We start from the raw sequence: 22317 nt of genomic DNA, 5'->3' as shown, positions 1-22317 counted from the left end.
CAAGCAAAGAGGGTGTAAGTGACCCCTCCCCACTAACGCCAGTGCCCTAATTAGCCCCTTTTCTCGGGTGGTGCTGATGGATCTCTGAAGCTGATTTACCTACCAGCTGTGCAATTCTGCAAAAGCAGCTTTGATCTTCTTCACTGAATTATCCACTTCCTCTTTGATCATCACACGATATCTGGTTAGAGAAACAGTGCAACGCTGCAAGTCTTTTACTGATTTTTCAATGTTTGGCCCTAAAACAGAAAACCAAAATTGCACAAAAGTCAGAAAGCTGGCTTCGGCTTTTCTGAATGAGGGGGCAGGAACAGTTCAAAGTGTTATTTGCCCAGATTAGGATGAAGTGGTTATCCTCCTGAAGTCCATAAATCCAACTATTCCATAGTCCTTCCCTGGTGCTCTTCAGTTTCTAAATGCTTGCTCAAATTCATCACCCAAAACAAACAAATATTATAAAGGTACTATTAGTTAGAATTACTTATTTCAAATTTCATTTAATATAATGTTAAATAGCCCATAAATTGTTCTACTCATTTTTGTTATGCTGAACATGATTCTGCTCTCACTTTCCAACACATCATCCTCACATACGTGAATTCCCATTTTTTTGCCTAGAGGCCTCAGCGCTCTTACCACATCAGAACATAGCAACCAGAGATCCAATTTACCTCTTTTTTTAACTGAATCATCTGTCTTTGTTTCAAGTTGGGTTGTAGCATTGGATGATTTAACTGAGGAAGATTTTGACTTTGGCCTGCCTAGGTTACACTGGAGTTGAACTGATGACTGAAGAGGCTCATGCTGTTCTACTCCATTCATATTCTTTGGGCTTAATTCCACAGATAATCTCTGGCATTCTCGTTCTCTGTCTGCAAGAAAACATTAAGGATGAAAACAGGGAGTTATAAGATTAGGAAAGATATGAAGCCTTATTGTTAGGGCAGAATGACTTTATGCCTAAACACTGGAAAAATCAAAGGTGTTTTCACTGGCACACATTCTACAGGACCTCAGACAGCCATCACAACAATGAAATTGTTTTGGTTATTAAACACTAATTGGAACACTTCTATGTTTCAAAAGTCTAAAAAAAGAAAAACTCATTTAAAAAAATCAACTCTTTCATGATATCAGAAAATACCTCATAACATAAAAAGTAAATTATCAACTATAATTTTAGCCTGAATATTTGAGAACAGAACTAGAGAGGAAGTCTGCTATGGAAAGCAGGAGACTTTAATGTTGATATATATATATATATTTATATATCTCTATATCTCACATACCAAAAAACGTTCCTCATTTTATCAGAATTTTAAAAGCACTGATGAAACATTCCTACCTGAAATACTTACCTTGCCTGATTAAAGATTTCTATCAAAAGCAGCTGCTAAGAGGAACTAAGTAGGAAATGAAACTATGTCAAAGATTAGGTTCCTGGGTTCAACAGCTTCAGAGGGATATGATAACAATGCCTGAGCCTGTTTGGCTGCCACAAGATGACCTGGTTTCCTCTTTCCAAGACTCCAAAAGGATTCAAGATATCAGCATCATGACAGAGGGACAAGCAGCCCAAGAATGAGTATGAAAACTGAAAGGTGAGGCCAGCTATTACTGCCACTGTGAATTTTACTTAAGGAAACAAGCATAGAAAATGATTTGTTGTGTTAACTCTTCTTTCTAATCTTTGTATTCACTTTGATGAATGAGTGATAGTTTGTTCTGAAGCTGCTCTTTATGCATCACTTTACTCAGCTGATGGTGTGTGGTGTCTGGAGAAAAGGGGTTTGTCAGATTAACAGCTGGATTACAGCCCATGGAGTGAGATTTACACTGAGGGTTAGCACATGGATAGCTGCAGCCTATCAACTAGTGACTTCTTTGTCCTGGCTGGGCATTAGGACAGGTGTAAAGGATATCTCAGTTTTCATGGCAATCACATAACACCAGAGGAACAAGGAGGAACATCAGTGCTCACATTTTAAACCAGCTTTTGTTTAAGGGCTTTAAAAGATGAGTCTGAAAACAGAAAAGGTATCTTACATAAAACAGTAAGAAAACAGTGAAAGAAGTTAAAGAAACCTGTGAATCTGTGCAAGCAAGAAACATCAGTAATGCAGCACTCTGAGCATTCCAAAGGTTCACGGCAGGTACCAGTCTCACACATAGTGAGGAACTCTCTTCTGAGATAACTGCCATTAACCCTGCATCTCACACCAATGCAGATAGCTTTGATCTATAAAGAACGTTCTTTCTACTGTCAGTTAAGGCTGGCCTTGCTAAATAGCTCTAACAGACAGTTAGAAACAAGCAGACTACCAGCTAACCTACAGAGAAAGGCCAGGGCTTTTGGGTTCTGTCCCGAAGATTAGATCTTCTGGAATTTGTTGTTTAAGTGCAAAATTGTTTTTACTGCATTTAATTAGCAGCTTTGGTACACTTGTCAAGACAAATAACAAATTTGACAGCTTTTCACCTAAAGAAACTCATCTACAACAATGATACTCTAAAAACTTTTCAATCATCTTTTGTCTGTAATATACTTTGACACTGTTTCTTGCAAAATGACACCTGAGTGACTTCAAAACCCATCAGCCAGACGACCAACATAGACTAGCAAGCAATGATTTGGTATGCTGCAACTAGACTTCCAAATCTGACTGAAGACAACCAACAGAATGAAAAATACCTTAAGGAAGTCTGCATCAAATCTCTGAAGACTTGGGCCAGCTAAGAAACACGTGTAACGAAATCTAGGGACAAAGTCCCTTTCAAATACTTGAAAGAGAAGTCAAAGGTTTGGCCAATAGTAGCTACAAATCAACTGCTGCACGGTTCAGTACACAGAGGTTTGGAACTTCAGCACTAGTCTAATGTGTGACATCCACTGTATTAACAGTCAAGTATTACCACACCTGCCAGTAATGGCAGCAGCCCAAATAAACTTGCTTTGAAATCTGCTGAGCTGCCATCTTCAAAATGAGTGGTTTATCTTTTTCTAATAGCTTGCAGTTCAATACCTTTTAAATCAAGTGAACCTCATAGATTGTTTGGCTGAAAGAAGGAAAAAACCCCACACCTCCTGGGATATAAACAGGAAGTTAGAAAGATTCACTCAAAATCTTCCCACGTGAAAAAATAATTTCAAAAAGTAGGAAAGAGATCAGTATCTGATCTGTATCTGGTTTTACCCAGGTCCTGACAAGCAATAGCATGGCAAGGCAGCATTAAATATCCTTCCAGTGCATTCAACGCACCTTCTTTACAAGGGAATGTACAGAAAGGGTAACAACAACAAAATACTTCTAAGAAAGATGGAATAATGGTAAGAAACAAGCAGACCTGAACTAAAGGCACTAGCCACATGGTCTCCTCTATCATTTTCCAGCATGGGACACATTATGGAGACACACTCACTACACTGCATCCTCCCTTCTGGTTCCTGAAGTTCCTTCCAAGCAGCCACGATTTTATGGCTCTGAAAGACCTGATCTTACAAACTGAGAGTTGGTACAGGCAAAGCTTCAACCTCATGTTCCTCATGGGGAGGAAGGTATTAAGGGACTGTCAACAGACACCTGACTGTGATCCTTCTAATCTGTGAACTGTCTGAAGGTGATGGTGAAATGACTACAGTAACATTAATTTGCTACAGAAGGAATCAAAACAAACAAGCCAGACAAGGACAACACAAAGGAGATTTCAACACAAGAGGGAGCAATATGAAACTGGTGCACTTCGGACTCACTTCAGCATTTCAAACTGCTTTAGAAGAGTCTGTACGACTTGCTCAGAAACCATAAGGGCACAGATGCTGGCCCCTGAAGGATCCTGATCACCTTTCTACTCTATTTAGTTCCACGTATTTCAGCACAAATGTAACAATATGTACATAGGTGGCTTTTGACCCCAAGGAAGCAGCTATTATACCGGCTGTGAAGAAAAGAATGCTAGTGCAATTGAAAGTAAAGAAGAAATTCTTTCCTTCTCTCTATTAAACAATTTGCCAGGAACTTATTTTACTATGCAAGAAAAACCTGAATATTAAAGTTTCAGGTTTTCCTTTCTCTCTATTTCCTTTCTTTTCTGCCTTTTTTTTTTTTGAAACCCCTCTCTCCCTCTTGTTTTTGAAACAGAGGATATATATAAAAGTTGAAAAAATCATAAAGCTATGGTCATATCTCATTTGTCACTTGTAAAAGCAAAGAAAAATTTCAAGATACCTTTTGCCCCTTATATGTACAACTAACTCTGCACGGTATCATGTCAAAGAGAAAAAAAACAGGACTTGATCCCAGTGACAGAAAAAGATCACTAACAGCATGGGTACTCTTCTTGCATTCAGGTCTTTTACCCCCTAGAAAATGCTCCCCATGCATAGACAATTCAGTTTATGTACTTTATTCATGCATGTATCATTTGAAAAAATGCCATTCTAAGAAGTTTCCTTCTTGCAGAATAAGTGGCAAGAATGCTTTTAGTATTATGGAAATGCAGTCTTCTGGCTTGTGAAATATTTTATCTGAAGGAAGTGGGAGTCTTTAGCAAGGGCAGGAAGTGTATCCCTGATCCTTTAAAGTGAGACATCAAATGTTTAGGACAAAATTTCTTGGTAAGTAGTTTTGTTTGCTTGCTATAGGTTGCAGACTTTTCACTTAATTGACCACAAGTTGGGACCACCAAAGCAGCCGAGAATTCATTTCAGGACAATTATACATTTGGCACATTCCTTTAAAATGAGATTCAAGAGCTGTATTTGCAACCATGGAAAAAGTGATTCCAAGGAAAGTTCTTTTAATAGTCTCAAATACTGCTTAAGACACAGGAAGAAAATACTAACAGCAGCAATAATCCAGGGCTGTCAGATGTCCGAAATGTGAAGAGCTGAAAAACCACTACCAATACTGACAGCAATTAAATGTGAGCTTTATGAACTTGTAGGCAAAAGCTTTCACAGAGCTTCTCCCCCAGAGAAGTGAGGTTTTTTTCCACTGATGTTGCTATAATCATAACTCTGCATCTACAGTGACCCAGGGGAGAAGAACTGTGTTACTGTTCCCTCCCATTTCAGAAGTGGTTCCTAGACCCCAGCAGAAAAATGCACGCACTAAGAGGCCCTCCCTCTCCTGTTAGGGAAAGCCAGTGGAGATCTACTGTGACTAGCCTATTCAGGGAAGATGAGGAAAAGAAAAATGGACTAGTTTGGACTGAGCAATAAAGAAATCCAGTAATACGCCATGAGCTCATAATGTTCAGATATCTTTGCTCCCTATGAGGGACTTAATCCTTCTGTTAACCATTTGACACTCAAGCCATTTTCTAACCCTGCATTCTTATGTATTTCTACTTGTAATACTCTGTATCAGCTGGGGCCCTAATTACACTTTGATTCTTTTGTCTCTAAGTAAAAAACCCACATTTTGCAAGGTGAATAGTGCCCAGATATAGATCTATTTGCATGACTTTAATAGCTATAAGCATTATTTTGCACAAACACATCTCTCCAACATATTATTCTACTTCAAGGCAATAAAAATACCATGATCTTTATGTAAATGGAGGCTTGGCTATTGCCAGTTAAAAACGTGCCCTCTGTCAGATGAGCTGACCTTTGATTTCTGGACAGTCCAGTGCTGATCCTACAAATCCTGAGCCTTTGTTCTCCAGAGAAGTGGTTTCCAGTTTCTGATTGGCAGAACCACGGCAAGAGTTGTCCTTAGAGCATCCGTTCATATGACAGTCATGTATTCCCTGGGGCTCTTGAGATGCCTTCTCAGGTCCATTCTTGTTTTTAGGATCTTTATTGCCTTGATGCTGTTTAGATTTGCTTCTTTTTCTCCTATTGTTCTAAATGGAGAAATATGGCAACAACAGAGACATCATTCAATGCAAATCATACAAATTCAAAATACAATCAGTAAATTGTCCACAATCCTAAAATGCCATAAAAGTGACATTGGTGTAATGCAATTTACAGGCCATGATGTGCTATACAACACATTGTACTGGTTCATCTGAATATATAAACTGTTTCACATAAAACCTGAAGCCCCCAACTTAATTTTCCCTGCCCTTCCACACAAGATTCTTGCATTGTAAAATGATAACAGAGCCTCTGTTAAGATGCTGCTCAAAATGTTTTGCACTTAGAACAAGCAGTTCCTAACCATTCAGGGAACATCCACACAGTAATACAAACAAACCCTTAAAGCATCGCTTTGATCAGGTAGACAACGGTCATGGACATAGGTTGGTCACTGCTACTGTAGCTCTTCCAACCATAAAGAGGAGTCTTCATGACAGTGACTCACAGGGCAGCCTTCTGCTACAGTTACAGCTTGGAGATACTTCAAGTGTCATATCTGGGATATGATCTTCATGCTTCTGTATCTGACTTGATAATGTTCCTAATGAATGACTCCTAACGGAAGACTTCTATGCACAAGTTATTTTTACACCTGGCAGCAAAAACTCGAGCAATATAAGTGGCTGTGACTATCCAGGATACAGTTGCTTATTTGAAGTGTTTCTGCACATGGGCTGTTTTGGGATTTGTTCTGTACTTGTCCAGGGTCTGGCTCCCACACACATGTACACACATGGGCTGTCACAGAAACCCTCTCAGAACACTTGGGCTTAGCAAGACAGTGACAGATGAATTGGATTAAAAATAGTACACACATTTGTTTTCAAGTATTCTGTTTACACATGTGAATGAAGTCACCTATGCCAGAAAAGGCAAAATACCGGCCAAAATAAAAGCACTGCATTCAAGTACAAACAGATCTAAATGCCTTGATGCTCAAGAGCAAGTTCTTACCTTCTTTTTCCCTGTCATATTCCATTCCTTTAGAACCTGAGTTGCACTGCCTAGAGAAAGGAAAGATAAAACATTTGAACAAAAGTTCAGCTATGAAAAAGAAGCACGTTCAGGAACAGTTTCTAGTCTCCTAGCTGAGCAGCATTTCCATTTGTTGTGAATTCTATTATATGGGGAGAACAAAATAGGTACTGCTGCCTTTCTCCTCCTTAGTTACCTGTTTTGATTACACTACATACAGTGGATGGTCCACTTGGCACTACTGGTTTTTTATGGACTTCATTTCACAAATGATTAAGTGTGGGCGTACCTTAAAGCATTAGCATAAGCCTCAGAAAAATCAACACTCAAATCTCTTGCCTGAAAAGGGAAGTATCTCAGCACCCTAGTGTAAACACTGAGTACAAATCAGATAGTCCATCCTGACTCCAGAGCATTGAAAACTTCAAAAAACTCTTGGCATTTTTATCATATATTTTCTATGTGTTATCTGTCGCATTCAGAAGACATAAGAACATAAAAAATAAAGACTTAATTGGCATCCAAAAGAGTAATTTTGTGGAGTCCTGTATAAATTCTGCATTGCACAAATGCAGTAAACTTAGGCTTAGTAGAAAAAAAAAATTCAAAATTTATGTTGAAAAATATTTACAATTTCATATACTTGAAATTCTGTCTGTCAGCCATAATGAATTGATCAGATAAATTTATGGAACAGAGCAAGTAGAGCCTTGGTTAGACCAGTGCCAGCTGCCACGTTAGAAGAAAAGTGTTCTCCTTCTGGTTAACATCATTATTTTTTTCTCCTGGACCATAATGCTGAAAATAGATGCTCATGGTAAGCGTGCAGTCTGAATTGTCATCCAAATTACTAAGGCACTATCTTTTTAATCACAATCGGATCAAAGGGCTTCTGCTTGAATTTTAAGCACTGTACAAATCTAGTAAATATTCATTTATTATCCTTTTCATAGGGATTTCATATCCAGACATTCTTCTCACTCCTTTCAGTGAACTCTTGATATTAGTATTAAGAAGAATTGCTGTTTTCAGACTACCATGAGTCATCAATTTGTATTCAGGCAAAGACGTGTGAGGTTTTCAGATGTACCAAAATTATTTTTCTATCACGATAAACCAGGTCCAAGATTATCTGGTAAGACTATCACACACATTAGGAAAGATTATGTATATTGCTAGCAGTGCTAAGCCTAATTTGTTCAAAAATGGGTATGGAATCCATCAAAGCCATGTTTTGTTTCCTAGATGGCATAGCAATGCAGATACAAGGCTAAGAAAACTTCTATTTTGTGTATAACTATATACATACCTATATTTAGTGACACACATACATACTTATGTACATGTAAGTACAATCCCCTCTCCTAAAGGTTTCCTATCTTTTGACAGGCATTGTGTTTGATTATGAAGAAATAAACCCTAACATTTGCTGCTCATTTTACTCTGTGTTGCTGAAAGTATGTGATTTCACGTGACAGTTTTGTTAACTGTTTTCACAGTATAAACCAACATCCTTCTTGTGTTGGCTGGTGGTGTCTTTGCTTTTTTTCCCTCAGCTTCCCTGTGAATACTGTGCACGGTGAGGGTTATTTTAAGGATTCTCCCAACTAACCTCCATTTCTTCCTGTCAGGAAATGCACTAACTGTCCAAGTCCCAAAGCCCTCATTTGAACTCATCATTGTAATTTGTTGAACACATCTACAAAGCAGCTGATCAGACCTTCTGATTATGCTTAATTAGGTAAACACTAGCATAGCAAATAAAACATTCGAACCCTCTTTCATTTAAATCAAATTTCACATATAGAAGTAAATTCATAATAGAGACATCACCTAAATGCTACTCCAGATACAAAGCAAGATGGAAAATAATCTCAGGAAACTAAATTTGAATGTTTTTTGATTCAGCATGCAGCACCTCAGAGAGAAGCACTGAATGGAGGTGCTGAGCCTTTTCATTCAGCACAGCCACTCCCATGTTTTTCTTTGCCTCTGGCAATGATTTCTCTGCAAGCGTTATTTCAATCTTAGCAGTTTTTGTCATTCACGTGAAAAAATACTCCAAGTGCTAGATTCATTCTATCCACAGCAGCAGCTGCATGGATACATATCTTTTCTCAGGGTTGCTGTTGTTTCCAGACAGTAACAAATACTGGCTGTTTTCAAACGCTCGCTCACAGACTTCTGAAGGCAAGGCACAGTAATCACAAACTGGTGAAGCTCAAAGAACATCTGAACTCAGGTACAGCAGCTTGCTTTTCTTCACGACTTTGTTGCACTCTGGCAAGGCTTGCATTTGCCCTGTTTCTTTCATACAGCAGATGACAACACATGGCTATGAAAACACTTCCCCTTTCGAGTGCTCATTGGAAACAATTCATAGGCCACAAGCAAGCAATGGCAACTTAAGATAAAGTACATTGAAAGTAACTTACTGAATAGTCATGGAACAATCCTCCACTTATTTCCCCAGGACATACATTACAGGAAAACAAAATTATTGTTAGATGCCTCGCACTCTCCTTTTCCTGTGTGTGTGCACAGACAAACTCAATTCCATAGATCTATTAGAATGTCTATGCAGTTGCCTGACTCAAAAAGAACCACATAGATCTGATAAAAGAGTTATGATGCATTTATAAATAGTCCAGTTTGCTTGCACCTGCTTTTTGCATACTGTTAAGTCCCAGTGTATCATGATGCTTTTTGGAGGATACATTTTAGTAAGTTAATCCAAACTAAACCCCAAACTATTCTTAAGAAAAATACATATGAAAAAAGCAACTTGCTGAGATAGCAAAAATGCAGAAATTTTTAAGAAATACAGAGCCTTTGAGACCACTGAACTTCTAGCAGTGTTTATGCAGCCCCCAGCTACAAAGATTTTGAGAAGATTTGCTCACGGTATGCCATTATTTCTGCAAAGGGTTTCTCACAGACTTTGGTGAAAGTTCAAAATACTTGACATTATATATTTATCAGAAAAGTGTTATTTAAATACAAGTGACCTTTCATTAGAGATGATCCAGATTTAGAATGGCTCAAACTTCCGATGGAGTCTTGGCTCAGCCATTATAAATGTCAAGGCTATTTGCAAAATTCAGATTGAGGTTTGAATGTCAATTCAATGTATGCATCAAGTTCAGGGGTTTAGGGGCCTGGCTATCTGCTTCAGAACTATCCCACATTCTTATTAGTTACTGTATCTTCAAGAGTGAATCATTTCCTGACATATTTACTTTAAAAAGCATTGACTTTCATGCAGAATAAAAGAGGTGGTCTGCAACAAGAATGATATCAAAAATGGCAAAGTCAGGTGGAAGAGATAAATAGCCATGTCAAACTCATAGCATAAAGAAGCAAAGATGCAGACAGGAGGATTAATTATAAAAAAAAAAAAATTAACTAAGTGCCACACTCACCAGATTTCAGAAAAAATACATAATATATTTTCACAGAATATGCTGAGTTGGAAGGGACCCACAAGGATCATTGAGTCCAAGCCTTAGCTCCGCACAGGACCATCCCTAACAATCCCACTATGGGCCTGAGAATATCATCCAAACACTCCTTGAACTCTGTCAGGCTTGGTGCTTTGACCACTGCCCTGGGGAGCCTCTTCCAGTGCCCAACCACCCTCTAGGGGAAGAACCTTTTTCTAATATCCAACCTAAACCTGCCCTGACACAACTTCAGACCATTCCCTGGGGTCCTGTCACTGGTCACCACAGATAAGAGATCAGTGCCTGCCCCTCCTCTTCCCCTCACAAGGAAGTTGTAACTGCAGTGAGGTCTCGCCTCAGTCTCCTCTTCTCCAGGCTGAACAGACCAAATGCCCTCAGCTGCTTCTCACACTGCTTCCCCTCAAGGCCCTTCCCCATCTTTGTTACCCGCCTTTTGGACACTCTCTAACCAAAACTGCCACAATATTCAAGGTGAGGACATTCCAGTGCAGAGCAGAGAAGGACAATCCCCTCCCTCGACTGGCTGGTGATGTTGTTCCTGATGCCCCCCAGGACACAGTTGTCCCTCCTGCCTGCCAGGGCACTGCTCATTCATGTTCAGCTTGTCATCGATGAGGACCCCCAGGTCCCTTTCCACTGCACTGCTTTCCAGCATCTCATTCCCCAGTCTGCACACACATCCAGGGTTGCCCCATCCCAGTGCAGAATCGGGCACTTTCCCTTATTGAACTTCCGATGGTTGGTGACTGCCCACTATTTTGAGACACTAGAGACAACAAACACTTTTAGCATGCAATTGAATCCCTCATGCCTTAGTGAAAAAATGCACTATACTCACCATCCATGAAAGCTTGAACAGCCTTGTCTACATTGTTATCAAACTGCTGCAACACCAGGACTATCTCATTATTGCTTTTGTTCGGAACAATTGATCGGATTGCATTGATCTGGAAGGAAAAGAAAGAAGACAATAGCATATGGGTTTATCATACTTCTTTAAACAACAAGGTTCCTCTGCACCAGTGCACATCCATATAAATGCCTGTTACACGTGACATGCTCAGGAGCACACAGCAGTGTGTCTGTACAAAGCAATACCCATCCTGTCCTTACCTGGCCCATGCAAATAACAAAGCAATTTCTTCAGGACACCAAATCATAAAACTGGTAGCCAGTAATGCTGGAAACAAATCCTACCCTCAGCAACAGTGGGAGAACTAGCTTAATTAAGCTGACAGAATTTGGCTTTATGCTTCTTTCCTAAATGTTCTATTTGCTGCCATGGATCTTGATACATCACCTACACAAACTTAGTGAGTACACAATTACTACAACAAGGTTATTGCATGGCCTTGCTACGTCAAAGTTTTGATTGGTGTTTTTTTGATATCTGAAAAACAGTCATATGCATGAAAACAGTCACAGGCTAAAACAGCATCATTTTCAAAAGCTCTAGTGGCTGCTCAATTTGCTGTTCCATATACAAGTGACCGGGAAGCTTATGTAACAAAATCCTGAACAAAGGACATAGGAAGCCAAATGCTTCCTTCAGGAAACTCTGCTGATGGATGAGGTGTTACACCCACAAGTGACTCTGGCACACCGTGCTTAAATTTCCCAGCATTTGTTATTGCTGTACTGTCAGTATCCATTGATACCAGATGAAATTGAACTCACGATGTTTTAAATAAAATATTCCTTGTGGAGTCACGCTGATAATTTACTTTCTCATCCCTAAGTAATACAGCTGAAAGTAAATAGTTATATAAAAATTAAGTGTTATATTATTTTAATGCCATACAAGCTTTACGAGGTCAGAGCAAAATAAAAATACTTAAACGTAATTAGCGAAACAAAAACCTATGATAGTACTCTGAAAAAAAAAATAACCACTGCCAAAACCAGTCTAGTTGTTCGAAATTAGGTTTTTGAGCTTCTGTATCAAGATGTCCAGCACGTATTTATAATCAGAAACTTGTTATTGCCCTGCAAATGTTTATCTGACACCCTTCTTTGTCATCTTTCAGTGGGAATACATTCTTGATTTAAATGTACTTTATTTACTGCATCACAATGCCATTATGCTAATTGTGAAGCAGTGGTGGTCTTTTATTGTACTGTGAAAAATAATTGTGAAAACAATAATATATGAAGATAGAGCTGTTTAAGGGAACTAGGCAGGCTTACATGGCAAGAGCATTCACACTTCCTTGCCTTAGCTGCCTGGTTAGATGCTGAAGGACAATCCATATGGAGTCTCCATCAATGGAGATATCAGAAGGTGATCAAGAACACTTAAGTGCTCAGATTTATGACCAAAAAATCTTATTTTGCTGTAGTATGATCACCCCACTCCTCAACTGCTGTATTTCTGTCCTGTATTCTAATATAAACCATGAATCATTTCAGGCTCTGTTAATGCACAGCGACTGAGGGCTCAGATTTGTGATGCCTGCTGGACTTCAGCACTACCAAAGGTTGATACTCAGCACACAACTTTAGTACATCTACTTAAGATGATTTACTCTACTCCTGTCCATCATCCTGTCACACCTCTCTCTGCAGCTTCACACTTGCCCACAACACATTTCAAGTAGCAGCCTTGGACAGCCCAGGCCAAACACATAATTTAGAGGGCAGTGGAGTTAAAGCACTTGCCTACTTCGCAAGGACACTTTCCAAAGGCCTATCTGTCTAAGGTTGCCACTCTACAACCAAGCAAGGCTTGCCCAGCAGCCAGGTCCCCAGACAACAGCTGGCTGCTTTGGAATATCTACTCAACACAGGCTGAGTATGCTGAAGTTCAGACAGATGAGACTGTCAAGTGGACTGCTTGAAGCAGAGACTGTCGTTGCCAGAAACTGCAGAGAAAATCCTCTGTCTGCTCAAGTTTCTCTCTTCAGCCGATGAGTATGCATGGGGAGGGAAGTAGTGAGTACAGCTTTCTGCTACGTACTGCAGGCATCCAAGTGAAAACTAACCCAAATCGATAGGATGTGCAGAGAAAGCCCTGGAAAAAGGAGTTAATTAACCTAGTGATTGTGGGTACAGGCACGCTATTTACTGATAAAGCTGCAACAAGTATGAACTGAGCTGGCTCCATAATAATAGAAGTTGGCAAAGACACCCGGGTAGAACATGTCACAAGCTGCAGTCCATTTTAAGTTCAAGCTGGTACCTCCCAAACTTTTTCACCATGTGGACTACATCTTCATATTCTCACAAAAAACTCCCCTCTTCTTTCACAATCATGTGGATCATCTCGCTGCCTACTCAAAATTGCATAATCTTCTTGTGGTAACTGCTTACAGGAAAAACAGTAAAAGGAAATATCTAGTGTATTCTAACCAACTTTAAATAAAAGCATGGGGATTTCATATGGCTTCTAGGTCCTTCTTTGCTATGAAAGGTCTGGAAGCCTCAGAAGCATCTGGAAACAACCAAGAGAGGCTAAGACCACAGGATGGATCAGGCAACTCGCCACACGGTGCAGTTTGGAAACTTCTCAAAGACATTAAGAAGAACATCTGTGGGGTGGAGAACACTGACACACACGAACTCGACCAGGCAGACTATGTTTTACACTACAGAATCTACTACTGAAGACTTTCTGTTTGCACTGTGTGGTCTTTGTTAAAATTTTTTTCATTAATAGGAAAATCAGACTTAAAAGCTAATCTGTGCTTCATCCAACTAGTACTATAATTAAATACAAAAAGGTTATGGAAACATTCTAGTTATGGAGATAACCCAAAAAAAGCAAAATGATGATCTTAGGAAAAATACTTGCCAGTACACAGAAATTAGGTACATGACCAACACCGTGGACACAGTCCTGTTTTAGCTGGACTATAAAAAAATTTGATTTAGGGAATATCAACGTACTGCAGAGCTCAACAGTTCTACTGCTGACACTTAAAAATATTCTTTGTTGAAGGTTGTACGAAATAAACATTTGTTTATCTTTCTACTTAAAATATAAAAAAATTTGAGACACTTCCCGAAAAAATTCCTCAGGAAAAGAACATCAGATTGCAGGAAAGCATCCAGGACCTAGGAAATTCCAAATCAGGAGCTGCTTACACTTTTTTAATTTGCTCCCCTCCTGTATGTATGCTATGATACCCAGGATACTTACAAGCTGTTAGTGTTTCTCCTTTCCAGATTTGTGCAGTGACTTATGTGGGTAAGACAGATGAAAACTAAAATATGCAACAATCAGTAGGATACATCAATATTAAGGGGGAAAAAAATAAATATATATGTATATATATATATATAAGTTTAGAAACAACAAAAGTTGATATAAACCCAGAATTCCAACAGAGCAGAAATCCCAAAAGGTTTTGTTCTGAAACAAAGTATTTTGTCTTGTAAATTCTTAGGAACAAGATGGCATATTGTTACCATACTTTTCCTGGAATTTCAAAGACAAAGATCTGTGTGCCAGACATCAGGTCTAGAACATATGCACTGTTTGACTGATGTTTTAATCCAGAATACACTGGAACTGTTGCACACGGACAATGAAAAAGCCGGCAAATTCTGGACCTCCAGACATACAGCTACAAGTCTCAAATTGTGACCTGACAGTGTATTTGGAAGGAGGACAAGGCATGTCGAGGGAAACTAGGCCATATGACAGCCTTAGCCTAGAAATGCCAATGTCAAGGCCACCAATATTCCAACACTTAGTCCTTTTACCTCGATTTCAAATATATGTGTAGATTTCTATGTTTGAAACTCAGCTCTGTCCCCATACACAAAACATGTCCCATATATTTCTGGACATAAATATATAAAAGAAAAAGCCAAAGGGAATGGTAGGAAACCTTCCTTGACAGCATATGCCAAGCACAAATGCTGTAGGTCATAACAGACATACACAGATTGTGATGAAGGGAGGCATATCAAAGCTCCAGGAATGCTTGATAGATACAAGATGACAAGGTGGACTTACATTAAAGGGCTGAACGTGAGCTGGATCTAGGCAGCCCAGGTATGCTGGCTCCTCTCTGGTTCACCTGCTAGTTCAGGTGATAAACCAGCCCTTTTGCTAGCACAGCTAAACACCTCACCAACTTACAAGCCTCCAGCTGAGAGAAGTCAACCAATTCCCAATCCAGAAAACTACACAGAGCTCATTTTTATTACAGGTGTGGTAGGATGATTCCAGGGCAGGAGATGACTCCTAACTTTATCTCTCTAAAGTTACAGTCCTCAAAACATCCATCTTCTCAAGATGTAAGCAACAGATTATGGAACTAGAATAAGCTGATGATGTGTGACTTCCCATCAATAAACTTCTTTTAAAAAATATTTAGCATCCTAAAGGATGAAAGAAATTACAAGAGCCAAAAAATCTCTTACTATGCAATGGTACTGCATTAACAACAAACAGTCTGCAAGAACAAAACTCACAGCAGCCTACTTTATTGGATTTATTTTTGTTTATGTGGGAGAAAACAGTTTTGTCCTACTTTCTGAAACCTGATCATAGGAGAAACAGCATGATCAGACAGACTACAGGGAAGTCAACTATTTTAACGACTTTGTGAATCATCCTGGTTTTATACAGTGTAGATTCCCAGTGAACTTCTGTCATCATCTGGATGATAGATAGCATTCCGGGACATTAAGAGAATTCAGTAATATACCTTCAGAACCACAAATAATTAATGCTGTTAATGTCAGCATTAGTTGAGAATATATCACTGACAATAGTTAAATTCCTGGGCTTTCCCTCCTGTAGCCTAACAGGAAAGCACATTACTTTGTTTACTACTGAGAAAACTTTCCCAGAATTTCAGCTTACAAAAGCTACTTTAAAGCAAGCACAGATCTAAAATATAAGGCTGTGATCTTGAAAACAACTGTGTGCACTCAAGAACATGAAAGGCAGAACCCAGGTCCATATCCATTTAAACCCACAATCCAGACACATACCTTGCAAGCATGCATTTAATTCCTGTGGACCTAGCTACTCTTCTGGATAGGGCTAAAGTTAGTTCAAATTTTAGAAGATATTCAGCCACTTCTCTGAGCTGAAATCTCAAGCACAGACTTAGCTTGAAATGCTTGCTCAAGTCCTGTTAATGCTTGTTGCAATGTGAGCCAGAGTGCGTCTCATCAGGACCAGAATTCCACAGTCATGAGGATGTTTTTATCTGTCTCCTACACAAAATGCTGAAGACTGCCCAAAAGTGATATCAAAATTGAAGAAGATTTCAAGTCCCCCCAGATAAGCTGCTTCTACTCCACAGTAAAACCCCCAAGGTCTGATCCAATACACTTGAGTATTTTTCTGATGATTACTGTTAAATTATTGACAATCTCACTTGGGGCAAATTTTTTACTTGCCTGAAAATAATAATAAAAAAAAAATCAGTAACAGGTTACCTCTGAGGAGCTGAGGAGCATAGCATACAAAAAAGGACACTGAATTCTATCCTCTCACAGCATCTTACCTAAAAGCCCTCACAAACACCCACCTCACAAGACTTCCCTGGTAAGTCAAGTTCAGAAAGAAACAGAGCCTGCCTGAAAGTTGTGACACCAGATTACCTACTCCACATACAGAACCAAGCTGATATTGCTGTGCATCCCTCTCAGTCCTTTAGGTTCTCTGTCAAGTTTCAAATGGTTCCCAGGCAACTGTAACAACATGGACTCAATCACTGCCTGTTTGCTGCTCTGCTCCATCTGCTCCCCCTTGGCATCATCTCAAAGAGGATGTTTCTGGTGAATAAGTAACATATCCGGGGTTCAGAGATTTTGTTTATATATTTCTGACATAGTGACAAATTAAACTCCTTTGCTGAAAGCTCACGGCTGTTCTGAAACTCCCGAACACAGCTGCTCTAATCCCCTTGAAGTTACTATTACAGTCACTCAGACAGAAATATTCTTACTTATGGCTGCTTAGGAAAACTAACACAGATCCACCTTCCCTTTGTACTAAACACTGAGATCAACAGATTTTCTCTAAGTTCAGAACTAAATTCATTTAGAAGTATTGTTATCAACAAAGACGTCACATTTCCTACTTTATTTTTACTGCATGTCAGTAAATCTTTATGCACACACACACAGCATTCAACTACATTACACCTCCCTTTGAGGTTGACCCAAATCCTGCAAGAGAAGTGCGGAAGGACGGCTGCCTGAAGAACTCTGCTGGTTTCTATAATCTAGGAATTCAGCATTAGCAGATGTCCTGGCTACGTTAAGCAGGAAAATGTATCTTAAAACCACTTAATGGCACAATTTTTTAAAAGGTTTTGAACTCCTACACAAACATATTTCATGAGTACAATTCCACTTTGTTGCATTAAGAGGCTATTTCTCACACTGGAGATATTTTTCCAAAAGCTTTACTAACGAAGTTCATCCCGACACACTGAACAAATGTTGTTAACATCCCCTTTGAGCAAACTAACAGCTTTGATTGGGTCCGTGCCTCTCTTTCCACTACATGATCTGTTTATTACCCTGATACCTTCCAATCATTTATTCTCAATAAGCACAAAAAAAGTTCTACTTGCAGAAGTAAACTGCTTTAGGCAATTGTCATGGATATACAAAATTGTCCCCAAATTTGTAAACTAATCAAATAGAAAGGCAGACACTTAGCATGTTCTTTCAGGTTTCCTGAAAAGTTAAGGCTTAGTAAGAACTGTTCTCCTTGAATGATGCCAGCACTGTTTACAGACACGAATCTGTGATATTCTTAACCAAGTTAAACGGCTCCTCAAGTGACAAAAGTGCATTTTGATCAACTTTACTGGTCTTTGAACAGTCCCATCTACTTCAACACATGGGCAAGAACAGCTGTGAAGGTCAACTTTAAGGAGAAATAGTGGAATCACAGATTAGGAAACTACTGCTTTTGTAATGTATGACTTTAAATTTACATACTACTTCCATTCCTTCCCTTGAATCCTACTCTTTCCTTGCATGCTGACTATCGGTTAGAAAAACCACAGTTATGGTGTAACGTAAACAAAACTGTGAAACCTCCAAAACCACATCTGAATAAAATTTCCTTCTTGCAGTCCTATCCATCTGCTCCTCCAGCTCTGACACTTGAAATGACAAAGGAAAAAGCAAGCCTTTCAGGAGAACTACAGCAAAACTTCACTCCTAACAGAATCTCAAGAGGACGATTTTCCTCTGAATGAGTATTTTGCTAATTCCAGCTGACAGCAGATCTCACTTACTCAAACATGTTTAGACACAAAATAAATTAAAAAAAAAAAGATAGACCCAAAAGCAAATCCTGAAGTTTAAACAATTCCCAATATTTTCTGGATCATAACCAAAGTCACATGCCAGAGCTGAATGGCTATTCTGGGGAGTGCCTGATATTCACTCTTCTCTTGTTAAACTAAGAGGGTCTAATTGTTGCAGGAGACAATATATCACTTGTATTACTCATTCCAATTGCTTCTTCTTTGGAAGCCTTGTAATTCAGAATCTCAGCACCTCTTCTGGTGATGTACTAGGTTAATGCTTGAATACCTCCATTGATTTTATGAATTTTGGATTTAAGCCAATGAGTTTGGCTCATTTTATCCTTTAATCCAGTGAACTTTTGTGCATATGATCTGAACTATGTATAACACGCAAGTCTCCAAAAACTCTTGATACAAAAAGTAAGTCCTTACTCACACTGTATTTTCAGGCACAGAAATGAGTATAATCAGAGGCAAGAGGGAGAGTGCCATAGTGAAGGAAGACTACAGCAAGGGTCAGGGCAAAGGGAATTATTCTGAGAGAGATCCTGATGGTAAACTTCTCCTTATACTAGTTATGCAGGCATGTAATGACCCTTTGTGGCTGCTGAAATGCATAACTTATGTTATTCCAAAAAATCTGTGGGTCATATGCACAAAAATATGGTAATTGAAACAGTCCTGGCTTCCCCACAGCTGCGGGAGCCTCTGCCAACCATGGAAACTTCCACTAGCTTTCCTGACATCACAGGCCAACATTTATATAAATCTCTCAAGGGGAAAAAAAAGAAGACATAAAATAGAATGTTTAACCTATTGACTTTATGAACTATTTCAGCTAAAATGCCAAGAATGAATTATACAAGTATCTACAGTATTATTCTCTTAAGGTTCAAATTTAGGGGTAGGGCTTTACAGAATCTGTGTGTGAGCGTAATGCCCAAAATGTCTGCCTTGGCCTCACATCACCCTTAAAACAGTGGCAGAGATTTTATTTTCTTGAATAACTAGAAGTGGATGATGGACAGAACACAGGGAAAGGTCACCATTGGGAAAAAAAAAAATGCAAAAAACCAAACCCCCAGAACCCCCACAAAACAAAAGAACAAACATTATGCTAAAACCTGCATGGGATCTGTACCATGTTTTCATCACAAAGAACGTCCAATTTAAGGAGAAACTTTTGTGCTACTTTTGCAGAAACTTACAACAATAAGTATTTGTTAACAGATGTACAGCTCCTTTGGCTCCATGCAAGTCACAGCAAGATCAAAGTCTTGCACACATTATGATTTGTAAGCACTGAGGTAGAAGAAAGGGAGAAGTGGGAAGGAACTGTATTCTATTCTCCTCCTGTATTTGCATTGATGGCAATGGATTTGTGGAGCTCGGCAAAAGTATTATATTCGTAAACCTTGGTTTTCTTACCCAGAAATATTGCCCCCAAAGGCAGATAAAAGTAAACACTAAACTCGCTGCTTCAGTGTTGTGTAGCACGACCATCTTGCTTTGTAAGTTTTTTAAGTGAGAAAGGGAAGTGATTTTGACTCTCTAACAAGGACACTGTAACTAATTATATCTTCTTTTCAAACATGCAAATTAAATCCTTACATTTTAGCAGTCTATGCGCAAATCTAATCAAAGCCAACTCAGCAGGACTTCTCTGTTCAACCCTTTCCTCCTATTTCTAGTGCATCACTCAGAGCGCTCTGAAGCTACAGTCACTTCATAGTTACTCAGTCTGTTGCTGACAGGAAGAGGCACAACACTGTTAAACCAAACATGAGATACTAAATGGGAGCTCTGAGCCATGGTAATCCCATTTTAAAATAAGACTTGTCCAGGTGAAATGGTACACTGAGCACAACAGCTTCTCAGCTGATGTATGTAGAGTGCATGAGGTTTATGGTCTTCAGTCACTAACCTTTTATTTACTAGGTTATTGGTCTATATTTTCCAGAATAAAATCCAGTGATTTTACAATGAAACTTTAATTGCTACTAAACTAAGTTTTCACTTTGGCATAGGGATTTAGTGGCACTAAATACTGATGGAAGATACAGGAATAAAGAGTAATGGATTTATAACAGAATGTATTGATCCAATTATTTTCCTGCCTTAAAATGCATGTGCTCATAAACACTCCCAGCAGATATCACACTTGGAATAGTGGAGACTTAGTGTGGGTAAAAGTCCTGTTGCAGTTCCTCATTCTTAAATTCGCAAAAGACAAACACATGATTTGTAAAATCCTGCACTTGTAAAACTGACAGATAAAAAATTTCAAGCTCCACAGTAAATATGCAGAACTTCAATTGATTTACTGAGTTGCTTTTTTAGAGTTACTGTAGTTTACCTTTGATCACTGCAGCACTAGGGGAAAGGATTTAATGACATTACTTTCTACTGCAAAATCCATCATGCTCCTCAATATTTAAACCCTGTACTGTTATTAAGGACTAAGGAAGATATTCATCACCAAAATACAGATTCACGTTGACATGCAAATACTCAAGCACAATGAGCAATTGAGATGTTAAAAACAAATATGAGGTAAAACTACTCAAAAAGCAGGTACCTGGGCAGTGCAACAGGTAAGGAACTGTTTCCCACAAGGGGATATAAAGCAAAAGAAGTTCTACGTCCTTTTAAAAGCACAAAAAGTGAGTCAGCAGTGAAAGATCGACACAACAGTCTGAACAGGAACTCATTCCCACCTGAATTACTTAGTATAAATCATCACTTGTTATGCCTTTTCCTCAGCAGCTTCATGTAGGTATTGGTGGGCAGGTAACAGCCTGTGACTCTTCTTCCAGGAAAAAACATTAGCAAATTGCAACTTGAGGAAACCTAGCTTCAGAATCAACAGTTGTCATGGTTCATCAAGCCTGTATAAACCAAATGCAACATCTAAACCATTACCTACCAGTCATGATCAGTTCTGAGAAATACGTTGTCTGACAGAAAAGTTCATTATCCATGAACTCAGAAGCAAAAGAGCAACTTAAGTAAAATTTGACCATCGACCTCTTGTTCAAGGTTATTTCTTTTCTCTGTCATGCTGTGGTGTTATGTTACATCTTAGTTCTCTACCACTTCTTGGGACGTTGTTGAATCGGAAAGCCACATTTACAGTATCTTTCACACATTCCTCAAGCCAAACGATTATTTTTTTTTTCTGAATAATTTTTTATATCAGTTCAAGAAAAGAGTTAATCCAAGGAATCATACACAATTTTTTTTATTCTTTTCCTTTCCATTGACAGCCTCAGAGAGAAGAGAATATGTCATGTACCTGCTGCTCCGCAGGACATGTAATGTGCCACAGGCAGGTCTCATGTTACAGTGGAAGATGACTAAATTTCTCAGTTTAACATTGCCCTCACTGTTCAGTATTTCCTTGATATCTAATCAGTCTTGATCCTTTCTCCTTATGCACCTTTCATGAACTGAACAGGCCTAATCAACTTTTCACTGGTATCTGGACAAATTTGGTCTCCCTGACTGAACTGGATTCTGGCCTCTAATATTTGTCACACTGCCTTAAAATCTGTATCAATAGCCAAATTTGGCTTAACAAAGCTGTAAAGGAAGGAACCCATTAACCTTTTCTGAACTCTCTAATGCAAAGGTCCCTCTCTCTTCCCAAACATGAAATAGAACAAAACCTGTTTTTATAAAAGACGATTCAGGTGAAATCTCAAAATCTTCTTTTAAAATATAACCCTGTCATGTTATACTCCTACAGTCTTATCACTTCTCCCTCTCTCTCTCT

At 38.9% G+C, this 22317-nt stretch overlaps 1 protein-coding gene across 4 annotated transcripts in view; it reads right to left on the bottom strand.

The window, feature by feature from the left end:
- SPATS2L (spermatogenesis associated serine rich 2 like) overlaps nucleotides 1-22317 on the bottom strand; it is an 84518-nt gene that overhangs the window by 22311 nt on the left and 39890 nt on the right. For all 4 annotated transcript variants that reach the window (XM_032692738.1, XM_032692739.1, XM_032692735.1 and 1 more), the window contains exons 3-7: nucleotides 11147-11255; nucleotides 6824-6873; nucleotides 5613-5850; nucleotides 672-872; nucleotides 104-239 (exon numbers count right to left, since the gene is read on the bottom strand). In XM_032692738.1, the coding sequence (XP_032548629.1) occupies nucleotides 104-239; nucleotides 672-872; nucleotides 5613-5850; nucleotides 6824-6873; nucleotides 11147-11255 (734 nt within the window). The remainder of the gene's footprint in view (nucleotides 1-103; nucleotides 240-671; nucleotides 873-5612; nucleotides 5851-6823; nucleotides 6874-11146; nucleotides 11256-22317) is intronic.

Source organism: Chiroxiphia lanceolata, chromosome 7, assembly GCF_009829145.1.
Source record: "Chiroxiphia lanceolata isolate bChiLan1 chromosome 7, bChiLan1.pri, whole genome shotgun sequence".
Taxonomy (NCBI): domain Eukaryota; kingdom Metazoa; phylum Chordata; class Aves; order Passeriformes; family Pipridae; genus Chiroxiphia; species Chiroxiphia lanceolata.
The sequence above is the reverse complement of the archived record's forward strand: the minus strand, read 5'-3'. Positions and strand labels throughout refer to the sequence as shown.